The sequence below is a fragment of the Pseudorasbora parva genome, chromosome 9, assembly GCF_024679245.1.
Source record: "Pseudorasbora parva isolate DD20220531a chromosome 9, ASM2467924v1, whole genome shotgun sequence".
NCBI lineage: Eukaryota > Metazoa > Chordata > Actinopteri > Cypriniformes > Gobionidae > Pseudorasbora > Pseudorasbora parva.
In genome coordinates, this window is record NC_090180.1 from 21,241,089 (window position 1) to 21,253,900 (window position 12,812).

Consider the following 12,812-nt stretch of genomic DNA (forward strand, 5'->3'; position numbering starts at 1 on the left):
ATCTATCTATCTATCTATCTATCTATCTATCTATCTATCTATCTATCTATCTATCTATCTATCTATCTATCTATCTATCTATCTATCTATCTATCTATCTATCTATCTATCTATCTATCTATCTATCTATCTATCTATCTATCTATCTATCTATCTATCCATCTATCTAATCATTTGCTTAATTTACACATTGTTTGTATTGACAACTTTATTTCCTAACAGGTGTGGTTATTAATAATTATAGGTTACAATATCAATGTAACAGGTTGTAAAACATTTTCCAATTAACATATTCACTTTGTTCATTTTGTTACATGTTGTTAAAGACAGAGTATATTATGTAATTGATATAAATGTAGGCCACTGTACTACTCTGGAGATCACGGGAGTATGTAACAAACGTACATTTCTCTGTATAAAAACCAAAAGGACAGTTAAAAATATAGCTAACACAAAAATAAATGGCTCATCATTAAAACAAAACACACACAAACAAACACACTCCATTACTAACGTAACCTTGGTTCCCTTGGATATGGAACGAGTACTGCGTCATTCATCTTGTTAATATAAATAAGACAGGATGCTACAGGGAAAACTCCTTTTTCTTAAATTCTGAAGCCTTTATAAAAATGTATATTAACCTAGACATTTATATTAGTTTATATAATATAAAACGTAGACATGGATTCATCTCAAAACTCCTATCTACACCTTTTAGGGCGCAGATGGTAGTTCTCTCTGCCCTTCCTCCTTCTCAGGAAGAACAGGAGTTAAAACTTTTCTTCTGGCCGTGATCATCTGGCATTTCCATTGATGACATCTGTGCAGCGGCCAGCTGGTTCTCACCGTCCACATTTGTTCGATTTTATAATTTTGAGGTCCCTGCGCTTCAATCACAGGTCCTGTGTGCATGAACTCTTGCACTCACATGTTTTTTGTTATATCCTGCTTACTCTGGGAGTAACCACTGGCTGCCTCATATATTCATAAACTAGGCCCCTATAGAGGCCCCTAGAATTAATGTAAATGTAACCTTAGTTAAAAAAGTTAAAGAAATTAAATCAATGGTGAGTGAAATGGGGTGGAAACGTGGGCTATAAAAGCAGATGTTTCACCATGGCAAATAATTTGGGTTCGACTGAAGTGACGAATGAGCATCTTTGTGCGTAGCATGGCATATCACGCAGTACTCATTTCATGTTGAAGGGAACCGAGTTATGGAGTTAAATCCTGTCCCCCCTGTGAAATCGTGTCCGCTTAGGACCCCAGAGCTAGCCTGACAAGCCAGACCCACATCAAGATATTTGGTCTGGAAACTCACCATAGACAGGGCTCAATCCGAGGGGCGGGATAAACGGTTGTCTTTCAAACTCCCTCTGCACGCGATAGGATAGCGCTACACCAACCAGAGCAACGAAGGTGAAACAGAGCTTGTTGATAGATTAAACATTCACCGTATCCGGTAAGCTTACTAGGTCTCGTAAAACACCGTTCAGCGCCCGAGGGTGACCTGGTGGTTCCTCCCTCCTCACTACCCTTCATGGAGGGCAAGGGGGTACGAAGGTCTCCCGCCGGTGGATTGGGCCGTCGTGATGCAACTGTGTCCGGTGACCGCTTCCAACTGGCGTGGGGAACCGAAGCTCCCGTCCAAGTCCTGGCCCAGAGCCCCTCCAGGCGACAAATCACCGCCCGTGCCATTGGTCAGGCGATATCCACCCTGGTGGTCAGGAAGCGCCATCTCTGGCTCAACCTGGCCGATATGGTAATATTGGGAAATATTATTACAAATTAAAACAGCTTTTTTCCTATGTGACTATATAGTACGGTGTAATGTATTCCTGTGATCAAAGCTGAATTTATCATCATTACTCCAGTCTTCAGTGTCACATGATCCTTCACTAATCATTCTCATATGAGGATTTTATAATCAAGAAACATTTATGATTATTATCTGTCTTGAAAACAGTTGTGCTGCTTTAAAATGTTGTGGAAACCATGATACATTTTATTTTTCAGGATTCTTTGATGATAGAAAGTTCAATGGACAGCATTAATTTGCATTTATTAAATAAATTATTATCTTTTGTAATATTAAAAATAACACCAATTGAATGCATGTCTGATCAATAAAAGTATTAATTTCTCTTTTTTAATTTTACCACAAATGTTTAGAATTTAAGCTTCACCATGAGCAACACAACTGATAATAATCCTAAATGTGTGTGATCATCAGATCCTCATATGAGAATGATTAGTGAAGGATCATGTGACACTGAAGACTGGAGTAATGATGATACATTCAGCTTTGATCACAGGAATAAATTGCATTCTACTATATATTCACACAGAGAACAGCTGGTTTACATCAGAACTTTATTATTTTATTTTTTTTACATTGCATAAAATCTATGGTGACTTAATGCACAAGCGTCTGTAGTATATAAACCAATCATAAAATTGGCATAAAAAATAGGAGAATAATATTATAGATAGTAGTGGTTATTGTTCAGCAGTGTATTTGATATCTTACCAAATTAAAAGCAAGAGATGCAATAAATTATATCGGTCCAAAAAAAATGGTATTATGACATTTCTGTCCCCCTCACTTCTGAAAAGATGGCTACGCCTCTGCCTGTATATATAATATATATATACAGTATATATACGGATTGGTCATATAAAAAGGTGCTATATAAACTAGATTTTTAGAATGACTTTTAAAAACATTTACATTTATTAATTTAGGAGACCCTTTTATCCAAAGCAACTTACAGCTGAGGAATACAGTAACTTAATTTGTCATGAAGAGGCGAAAAATCCCATAAAGTGCCTGAAATACTAAGTTCGGTACATCACCCAAAGCAGCAGAAGCTAGAATTGGGAGGCAATAGAGGAAAATACATGTAGTATAGGGTAATATAATATAAACATACGGTAACAATAGATAGATACACTAAAATAAATAATTTCAGAGTAAGTCAGAATACATCAATGTAACAATTTATTAACAGTCAGGTAAATGTATAACACCAATTACATAAATAATCAATTCAAAGATAATCAATACATAACATCAGATGGTCTGAAGTAAAGTGTAAACAAGTGCACTGAGTGCTGAGGCTGAGTGTACAAATCACCCCGAACCTTTTCCTCTCTTTAAATATCAGACCAAGATAGAAACCTCTTTCAAATTGAAATGTATTAACAATTAATTTACATTAATCACTGTCCCAGATGTGGGTATTTTACACCTTATTGGGGACAGAGGATGTTGCATGATCCACTGCTTGCCAAATATCTCTAAACCTTTATTAACATTAGACATTTTAAGTGATACCAAACATGTATAATACTCTATGATACTTGTTCACATTAAACCTTATAGATTTTGGGTGAATTTGATGTGATCTCAGCGTGAGAGAGATTAGGATGGGGAGTCCCTCTGAACGGCGTGCACGCAATTGGATAGCGCTACAACCAACCAGAGAAACGAAGGTGAAGCAGAGCTTGTTGACAGATTAAACTTTCGCCGTATCCGGTCTGCAAAACTCAGAACACATCTTCCCTTCTTAAGAATGACTTCGGTGCCGTTCTTTGTTCTTTTCTCAAAGAAAAGCTTAACTCCAAGTCTTCTAGAGTCACGGTCAAAGCTGATTCAAAAGACCGCCGTTCGCCAGTTTCTGTGTTTACTAGAAGCACGCAAGCGCAACTCGGCCGTCATTATGTTAAGCCCAGCCCACTGATTCTATACACAATGTGATTGGCCTGACCAGAGTTTGGTTTTTACTGCTCAGAAGTGTATTGGGAGTTGCTCGACGACACTTGCAGCAAATTAGATTTGCTGCCACTAGAGTGCGTCTAGATTTCTAGGCTAGACCAGACGTGTCGCTGCACTCTGAATAATTTGAAGCATTTGGATCACACACGATGGAAGCCCAGCCAGAAGCGCATTGCAGTAGTCAAGCCTAGAAAGGACCAGGGCCTGGACTAGAAGCAGTGTTGCATGCCCTGTTAGGAATGACCTGATCTTTATGATGTTGTGTAGTGCAAACCTGCACGACCGAGTCTTTGATATGTGGTCTTTGAAGGACAGCTGGTCATCAAAGGTTACTCCAAGATTTCTGAGCGACCTTGAAGGGGAAATCAAAGATGAACCTAGCTGGATGATGAAGTCGTGTTGTAGAGTTGGATTGGCAGGGAAGAAGCTCAGTCTTTGCCAGGTTGAGCTCCAGGTGATTCCACCAGACAGCTTGAGATTTGTGCATCTACTGTGTCAGATCATCTGGCTGAAATGAAAGGTAGAAATCTGTGTCATTTGCATAGCAATGGTATGAGAAGCCAAGTGCCTGTATGATGGGTCCCAGTAATGTAGTGTCAATGAAGAGGAGGAGAGGTCCAAGCACTGAGCCCTGAGGAAACCCTGTGGTCATTTGATGTGCTTTGGATACCTCTCCTCTACAGGCAAATTTGAACGATCTACCTGTGGATTCAAACCAGTGGAGTGGAATGGAGTGAAAAACAAAGTAAATGTGTCTGTGATGACTTCTTTCCAGTCTTCAGTCTCCCATGTTCTTGCTCAGATGTGGACTGGCTCTGGGATCTCTGGTGTGGCAGCTTGAGTTCCTGGCAGGTTGCGGTAGGACTTCAGGCTTCGGGTCAAGTCTTGAGCTCAAGCCCTCCACCGAGGACAGCAAGTATGATATTTCCTGCCCAATACAAAAATTATATGAACAAGTCAACTCGTGAATGTCTGATGTAAAGCAGAATTGAAACACATATTTTCCTGTTTATTACTGTGAAGCTGTTTTGAAACAATCTATATTTTTATAAAGCGCTATATAAATGAAGGTGACATAACTATAGCAAGAACATCACAATGAACACAAATTTGAAAAGCTCACTACAAATAATCAAGATTTGAAGACAAATGATAATAATCCTACTCTGTCTGTTACACTTCCTCACACCTAAAATCACTGATCGAGTGAATCTCCTGAACTTCTCCAATCTACAGTAGAGCAGTCATTTCTAATCCACTCATGTTGTAACATCTGCTCTAATGTCGGCCGTTTAGTTGGATCCCGGGCTAGGCACTGGCCAATCAGATCACTGCATCCTGTACAAATTTTAACAAGGAGAAAGCTTGTTAGTCATGGCCATTTGAAACAGCATCTAAAAAATGATTAATGTGATGTAAAATGTTCTTCCTTTTCTTTGAAGCATGTGAAATATGTAGTTTCTGAGACCCTAGCGTTATTAAAAAAATAAAATATATATATTTTTAAAACTTGCAAATGCCCCTTTAATGCATTGCGTCTTCCCCGACTTAAACTTCACACGCAGCTCTTACTGGTTTTTGTGAGGGCATGTTTCAGGGCCAACGTATCAGGAATACTTTTAGCTGTGTTGGATTTGTCTTTATGTAAATGTGCCTTTCTAACGAGTGCATGATGATGCTGTGTGAAACGGAAGTGTGCTTTGTAGCACGTAGCATCACGATGCTTTGTTCACTTTGACAAAGATTTGCTTATTAACAGTGTTTATCAATGATTTCAATATTATTCACTCACCTAGGGATAAGTTGGCGTTCCGAAATCTAACTTCGGCTTGTGCGATTTCCATTCTACTGCAAAAAGGATGGTGTGCGTTCACCATCTCGTACAACAGCACTCCTAGAGCCCAGACATTTGCTGGGACGGCGTGAAATCGAGGTTCTGTGAAGACTTCAGGTGGGCAGTGAGCCTGTAATCCTGTAAGCAAGACATTTGCACATTGTTGAGTTTTTTTTTTTTTTTAAAGCATCAAATAATTAGCAAGTCATTACATTCAGGTTTCCACACTCCCAAAATGCTCACCGAGGTATATGCCACTCTCGTAGCCATCACTGCTAAATAGCTGACCACAGCCAAAGTCTATCAGCTTAAGCTCGTACGTGTTTTTCTTCACCAGGAAATTCTGCGCATGAATATCACTGTGAAAAACGCCGTGCTCGATGCAGTGTTGTAACGCCAGCACAGCCTGTTGCATCAAGACCCGTGCTACTGTTTCACACAGTTGAGGATGACGAGTGATGATGTCCTGCAAGCTCTCGCAGGGTTCGGGGTACTCCAAAATAAGAGTGAATTTTCGAGGGTGTTCAAACCACTGGTATAGTTGTATGACGTAGGGGCTTATGGGTTCTCGGCTCATCATTAGCAGCAGCGCCACTTCTGTAATGAGAGGTTCGGGATGCCCAGGCTAAAGAAAAGTAGTAGACAGAAGGTTAGCTGGGAAAACATCTGAAAAAAACATATCATCTTTACTTTATACCGTGCCTCTAGACTCATTTATCAATCTCATTTACACCTAATGCTTCTTACGGGTGTATGTACAGTAATCTGCACTTAAATAATACATATTCAGGTTTAAGCCAACTTACAATATCAAGATAAAGAAAATTGTCCAATTTGCTCATCCGCTTGATGGCAACCTGCAATAACAGTACAGTATTCAAGCACCGGACCTTGCACTAAGTATTAAACCATCTGTAAATTGTTTTAAATATGTTTTGATGCATGCAAGAGCAAAATGTCTGTACAGTTCGGTAAGATTTACCTTTTTGCCATCAAATTTGCGTGTTCCCTCATACACACTGCCAAACGTTCCGAATCCAATCATCTCTCCCTCGTTATAGAGAGACTCAAAAGACTCTGAAAGACAAACAGACAAATATGAGCTTGCTAGATCCAGTGTTTTATTTTAATAATATATCAGTGCTGGTTGTGTTGAGAAAAGATTAATATTCTCTGAAAACGAGCCTTAAGATATTTTATTGCACAAAAAACAATTAAAATAATGTTGGAGAAATAATGACTGGCGATGTACCATTTTTTGGCTGGATGCTGGAGGGATCTGGCTCTGGCTCTGGCTCTGGCTCCGGCTCCAGATCTGGTGGAGGGACGAAAGGCTCCACAACATCCACAGCACTGAGGCAACAGCAGCGGAAAGGACTCTTCACAGCCTTCCAGAGCCTCTTGAGGAAAGAACGAATCAATTTCCTCTTCCTACAATCTGTAGGTTTTTCTGCAATGAAGAAAAACAAATGAAAACCCTATTAGAAACATCTTTTACTGAAAATTCATTAGTCCTGAATAAAACATAATTTTATTGTTTAATTCTTATCTGTAATGTTACAAATGCAAACTGATGGAAGTCTGAATTTCAGATTTTTTTTTGCTGAGAGGACATTAAAGGGTTACTTCAGTGATTAGCATATGGCTTTCTATCAGAAGAATCCCTGGAGTATATTCGAATGACCGTGCTTGAGTTTAATTTTAGTGTCAGTCTGTTCTCTAACGGAACTGATTTTATGAAGATGAACGCGGTGGAAAAAGTGATCAGTGATTCAGTAGCGGTGGCTTTTGGAGCGGCCTCACAGGGCAGCGAAGCATTCTGGGAATTGTTGTCTTTCATTCCCATGAGACAAAAATACATTTTCTGTCTTTTCTCAGTCTAGAAAGCACCAAATTCAAAATAATTTCACATTTCTACTACATTAATGATCCAGTTTAAAAACAGATTCATCTTCCCAGCGCTGAAGTACTACCCCTTTTAACATGTTAAAAATGTAATGCAATCTTATGCATGAATTGGCAAAATCTCTATACAAGTTACACTGTCCAGCTTTATGTCAGTCTCACCTGTTGAGATCTCGTTCACAGGAGAAGCTTCCGTGGAACCCTGAGCAGTTCGGCAACTTCCGGTCTCTGTTGGCTCGACAGGAACTTGACCTGGCAGCCACCATTCGAGGCTGTCCGACCTGAACAAACAGCCCTGCTCGTTTTGGCTGTCCCAACTATCACCACTGTGAAGGCTTGACAACTGCCTCTCTATTTCATCCTCAGGGAGGGACAAGGATGATGATGTCAGGATGCCTGGTGAAGAATCATTGGGAGAGATTGTAACTTTGTTTTTGTTTTTTACTTTCTATTTTCTGTGACTAAACATTTATTAACTTCTTTAATAAAAGCCTGTATTCTGACCTCTGCAAGAGCGTTTTGTTGAAGTGGACAGACCTCCATCATCGGGGCTCTTCTGGCTGCCGCTCTGCCACTCCCTCTTTCTGTCAGCCTGACCTGTGGACACAGAAACAGACTCAGAAGACAATGTTAAATATCCAGGAAGCTCCTGGCTCTGTGTCTGGGTCGGATCTGACAGTGCATCCTGGTCACGGTCATCAGAACCTGGTCTCCAAACCTCCTGACCATCCGTCTGAGAGAAAGCAGCTCTCCTGGATCCGGAGTGTCCAGAGGCTGGAATATTTCAGACATCACATAGTTAGTAATGTTTTCATAATAATCAATAACGTTAATAATCAATAAAGTCAATCAAATTGATTGTCCACTGACAATCAATGTCAGTGGTCAATTACAAATTGTTATATATATACAGATTGGTCATTAGATAATTTGTATACTTAGTTTTTCTGTTAAACTCTTACTCTTATTGAAATTATTCATTCGCAGTGACTTAACACGCATGTAGGCTAACTAAATCTTTTTTGAATCAAGTAACGCAATTACAATTACTGAAATTTAAATGTTACTTTATTTACTCAAATTGAAAAGTTTTTCATATGCCAGGAATCAAATACAAAATTCGGGGAGTAAATGGTTTAACTCGCAGACGTTTCGTTTCTTCACATTCATTTAGTCAATCTGTACAACATCATGGCTACCATAAACATGAAAAACTAAAGCACTCACCTCTTTCCCCCATGTGGGCCATCGACATCCTCTAATCTGCAATAAAAAAACAATACAAAATACAATACAAAAAAAGAGAGAATACTCTCCTCTGAAATGTTCCCAAAAAATAAACTAAATTAATAATAAATAAAAAAAATTAAATAAAACTCAAATGATAAAAAGAACAATACAATAAAAATGTCCTCCGCAATAAAGTAATAATAATATATATTTTTAAAAACAGCTATGTAAAGGATATATCCTCCGGTCTTCTAGAATGAATGTCTTCTCTCAGAAATGTTCAGATTCCGATCAATTTCACAGGATTTGCACAGAAAATACTCTGCAAAAGTCTGAATTCGCCTCGTCTTTCAACCAGCGTTTTCAAGACAGTTTGTTTGTTTATAAAGTCAGAATTCATAACAGGCGTCGCTATAGCAACTAAAGTTTGAATCACCTGAAGTCGCGAGCGAGCAGAGCGCGTGAGCGCACATCGAATCTGAACCATGATCTGAAGACATTTATTGAATTGTTACGAATTTGATTTTTTGGACGCTTTCTATAAGTATAAAATGTATTCTTTTTGAGAAAAAAAATCTGTATTGTTTTTATTATAACGTGTGGCCGCGCGGGTCCTTAACATGTTTAAATAGTTATCCTAATAAAATAAATTGTCCTAAAATCAGATTCAATTCGTCACATTCATAGACTGTAAAAAATAATTGGTCACATTACGCAAAAATGTCTACAGTTTGACGGTCATATCTATGGTATTGACGAATATTTCGTTCTGTATTGACAGGTTTAATATTTCAAAATCGACAATTATGTTGTTTCTTATTTTTAAAATTAGGCCTATATCTGCATTTATGTTAACCTACAGACTTACATGAAAATGTAATTTATTCATATGTATTCGTGTCAAAATGACATATAAACATATTTTCCTATTTTATTTTGCCTGGAAACTATGGAGGGATTTTTCAGTCAGATTATAAACTAAAAGTCTAAAACTAAAAGTCTTAAACCAAAATTTAAAATCTAAATTTGAAACTTAAAGTCCAAGTCGAAAATGAATTTGGTATTTAGGATTGGGCATTTGGTATTTAGGATAGGGCATTTTCTATTTAGGGTTGGGCATTTGGTCATTTAGCCATTTAGGATTGAGGATTGGGGATTTGGGGATTTAGGATTGGGAATTTGGTATTTAGGATTGGGCATTTAATCATTTAGCCATTTAGGATTGAGGATTGGGGATTTAGGATTGGGCATTTAATCATTTAGCCATTTAGGATTGAGGATTGGGGATTTAGGATTGGGCATTTGAGGATTGAGGATTGGGGAGTGTATGCAAATTAGGAGGCGTGGCCCAAATACTGGAGGCTGGGTTTGAAATGGCTGGTGCGCAGATGCACCTTATGGACAGCAGAGGGAGCTCCCAGTGCTAAGGAGCACTGGCGTAGGAACCGGGGGGACGTGTCCCCCTCAATATTGGAAAATGCTGCATGTGTCCCACCCAAAAATTAGCCTATACGCAGGGACAAAAACTGTAACATTTGGAATTTTATTTTGAAAGCGCAACAAAGAAGATATTCGGTTTTGCCAGTCAAACCCAAAGTGATTTCATGCTATGTTTTCAAGCACCTATTCAAGCTCTTTGACTTCAGTAGCAGGGACTCTGACTTCCAACTGACTAAATGTTAACATACATAGTACATTTAACCCTTGTGCATCAATTAAAAAAAGATTTATGTAAAAAAAACTGTCATAAAACATGTAATATTGGGAGCACAAACTTAAGTGTGGTCTTATTTTAAAGAAGACCTGTGGCAGATTATTGTTGAAGCCAAACTAAAAGTTTTAAAAGTGAAAAAAAGAAAAAAAAAGTTATAGATTTTTAAGTTTATGAAAATTATTTACGAATAATATTTTGTATAAAACATATTTTCTATGAAACAGAACTTTTAAACAGTAAACTCTAAAACTAAAAAGCCATAAAAGTTGTGTTCCAAATTTGAGGTTGATATCTCAAAAATTATCTGTCAGTTTGTTTGGGTGCAGTGCCAAAGTTTCCCCATTAGATGTCAGCAAAACTCCACTGATACACACAGAACATGTTATTGATCTAGATAATAATGATAGATACAATTTAATAGTTCTAGTTCCAAGTGCTTGTTTCCAAAGCCGTATGTGACTTTTGTATTTTTGGGGGGTTACGAATCAAATATTTGCCTTTTAAAGTGCTACTTTCCTTTCTGCCTGTAATTACAGGAGGGGTTTGTACACTTTTATGTTTCCCAACTTCAATATTTGTGTAATTTTAAACAGATGATAAACGGATGATTTTGTTTATTTATTTGCTGTTTGTGATTCTATACATTTTGTACCACGTCACTATACTGTTACTATTATGGTGGTGGGATGGACGTTGATTCATAGTGGCTAAAATGTCCCCCCCCCCAATGTCAAAGTCGCTCCTACGCCCCTGCTAAGGAGCACACTTTAATGAAACCAAACGGAGCGAGTGAGCGGCTTGAGCGAGGACTGTGCGATAACTTCAACTTAATGACAGCTTTGTAACATTTGTGGCCTCAAACACAAAGTCACCAGTGAAAGGAGTGCTATCGGTCTGACGACGAGAAAGCAGCAGACAGTGCAGCAGGTAAGATGCTAACATTAGCTACTAGTTATATAAGCTGATATTGCTAATATGCTTTAGTAGGGAATTATTATATTGGGACATGCTGCCTTGTTTTTTAAACTGCGGTTAACCCCTCTGACATTAGTATGTCCTAATGTCCTAAAAGATACACTCCTTTCCCATTGCCACTAGATGGTCTTGTTTATGTTTTTTTTCTTTTTTGCTATATAGCCTATATACATTTTATTAAGATTGTGAGAGAAAAGAAATTAGGCTTGTTCGACTTGAACGCTGAACACTGCAAGACCTATCGGTTTATGACATCAAAGTACTGCGATGCAAAAGCATAAGGAGCGTCTACTCTCTTTGATGTCATATGTTGTGTGTGTATGTATGTATATGTATGTGTGTGTATATATATATTAGGAAAGCAATCATGAAGGCCAGTGACGATGTAACAGCAGGGTTTTTGTGCAGTGTAAAAAGGACCGCAATATATTGCTATATTATGCTCTGACTGACATCGTCTTAACGTATACATACATACACACACAACATATGACATCAAAGAGAGTAGACGCTCCTTATGCTTTTGCATCGCAGTACTTTGATGTCATAAACCGATAGGTCTTGCAGTGTGCAGCGTTCAAGTCGAACAAGCCTAATTTCTTTTCTCTCACAATCTTAATAAAATGTATATAGGCTATATAGCAAAAAAGAAAAAAACATACACAAGACCATCTAGTGGCAATGGGAAAGGAGTGTATCTACTAATGTCAGAGGGGTTACCGCAGTTTAAAAAACAAGGCAGCATGTCCCAATATAATAATTCCCTACTAAAGCATATTAGCAATATCAGCTTATATAACTAGTAGCTAATGTTAGCATCTTACCTGCTGCACTGTCTGCTGCTTTCTCGTCGTCAGACCGATAGCACTCCTTTCACTGGTGACTTTGTGTTTGAGGCCACAAATGTTACAAAGCTGTCATTAAGTTGAAGTTATCGCACAGTCCTCGCTCAAGCCGCTCACTCGCTCCGTTTGGTTTCATTAAAGTGTGCTCCTTAGCACTGGGAGCTCCCTCTGCTGTCCATAAGATGCATCTGCGCACCAGCCATTTCAAACCCAGCCTCCAGTATTTGGGCCACGCCTCCTAATTTGCATACACTCCCCAATCCTCAATCCTCAAATGCCCAATCCTAAATCCCCAATCCTCAATCCTAAATGGCTAAATGATTAAATGCCCAATCCTAAATACCAAATTCCCAATCCTAAATCCCCAAATCCCCAATCCTCAATCCTAAATGGCTAAATGACCAAATGCCCAACCCTAAATAGAAAATGCCCAATCCTAAATAGAAAATGCCCTATCCTAAACACCAAATGCCAAATGCCCAATCCTAAATACCAAATTCATTTTCGACTTGGACTTTAAGTTTCAAA

At 38.4% G+C, this 12,812-nt stretch overlaps 1 protein-coding gene across 3 annotated transcripts; it reads right to left on the reverse strand.

Moving 5' to 3' along the window:
- Nucleotides 1–2,721: 2,721 nt before the first annotated feature.
- LOC137090354 (serine/threonine-protein kinase pim-2-like) lies at nt 2,722–9,145 on the reverse strand. Of its 3 annotated transcripts, none has more exons than XM_067454307.1 (11): nt 8,748–9,145; nt 8,025–8,294; nt 7,683–7,916; nt 6,868–7,065; nt 6,598–6,692; nt 6,422–6,472; nt 5,859–6,240; nt 5,574–5,753; nt 4,947–5,119; nt 4,484–4,709; nt 2,722–4,289 (listed from the first exon to the last, which is right to left on the reverse strand). In XM_067454307.1, the coding sequence occupies exons 1-9, from the start codon at nt 8,773–8,775 to the stop codon at nt 4,977–4,979; spliced, it is 1,581 nt and encodes a 526-aa protein (XP_067310408.1). In that variant the 5' UTR covers nt 8,776–9,145; the 3' UTR covers nt 2,722–4,289; nt 4,484–4,709; nt 4,947–4,976. The 3 variants fall into 3 exon arrangements, with proteins under 3 accessions (XP_067310408.1, XP_067310409.1, XP_067310407.1); XM_067454306.1 differs by having other exon boundaries at nt 2,724–4,289; nt 4,971–5,119; XM_067454308.1 differs by lacking the exon at nt 4,947–5,119 and having other exon boundaries at nt 2,723–4,289.
- Between the last annotated feature and the right edge of the window lie 3,667 nt (nt 9,146–12,812).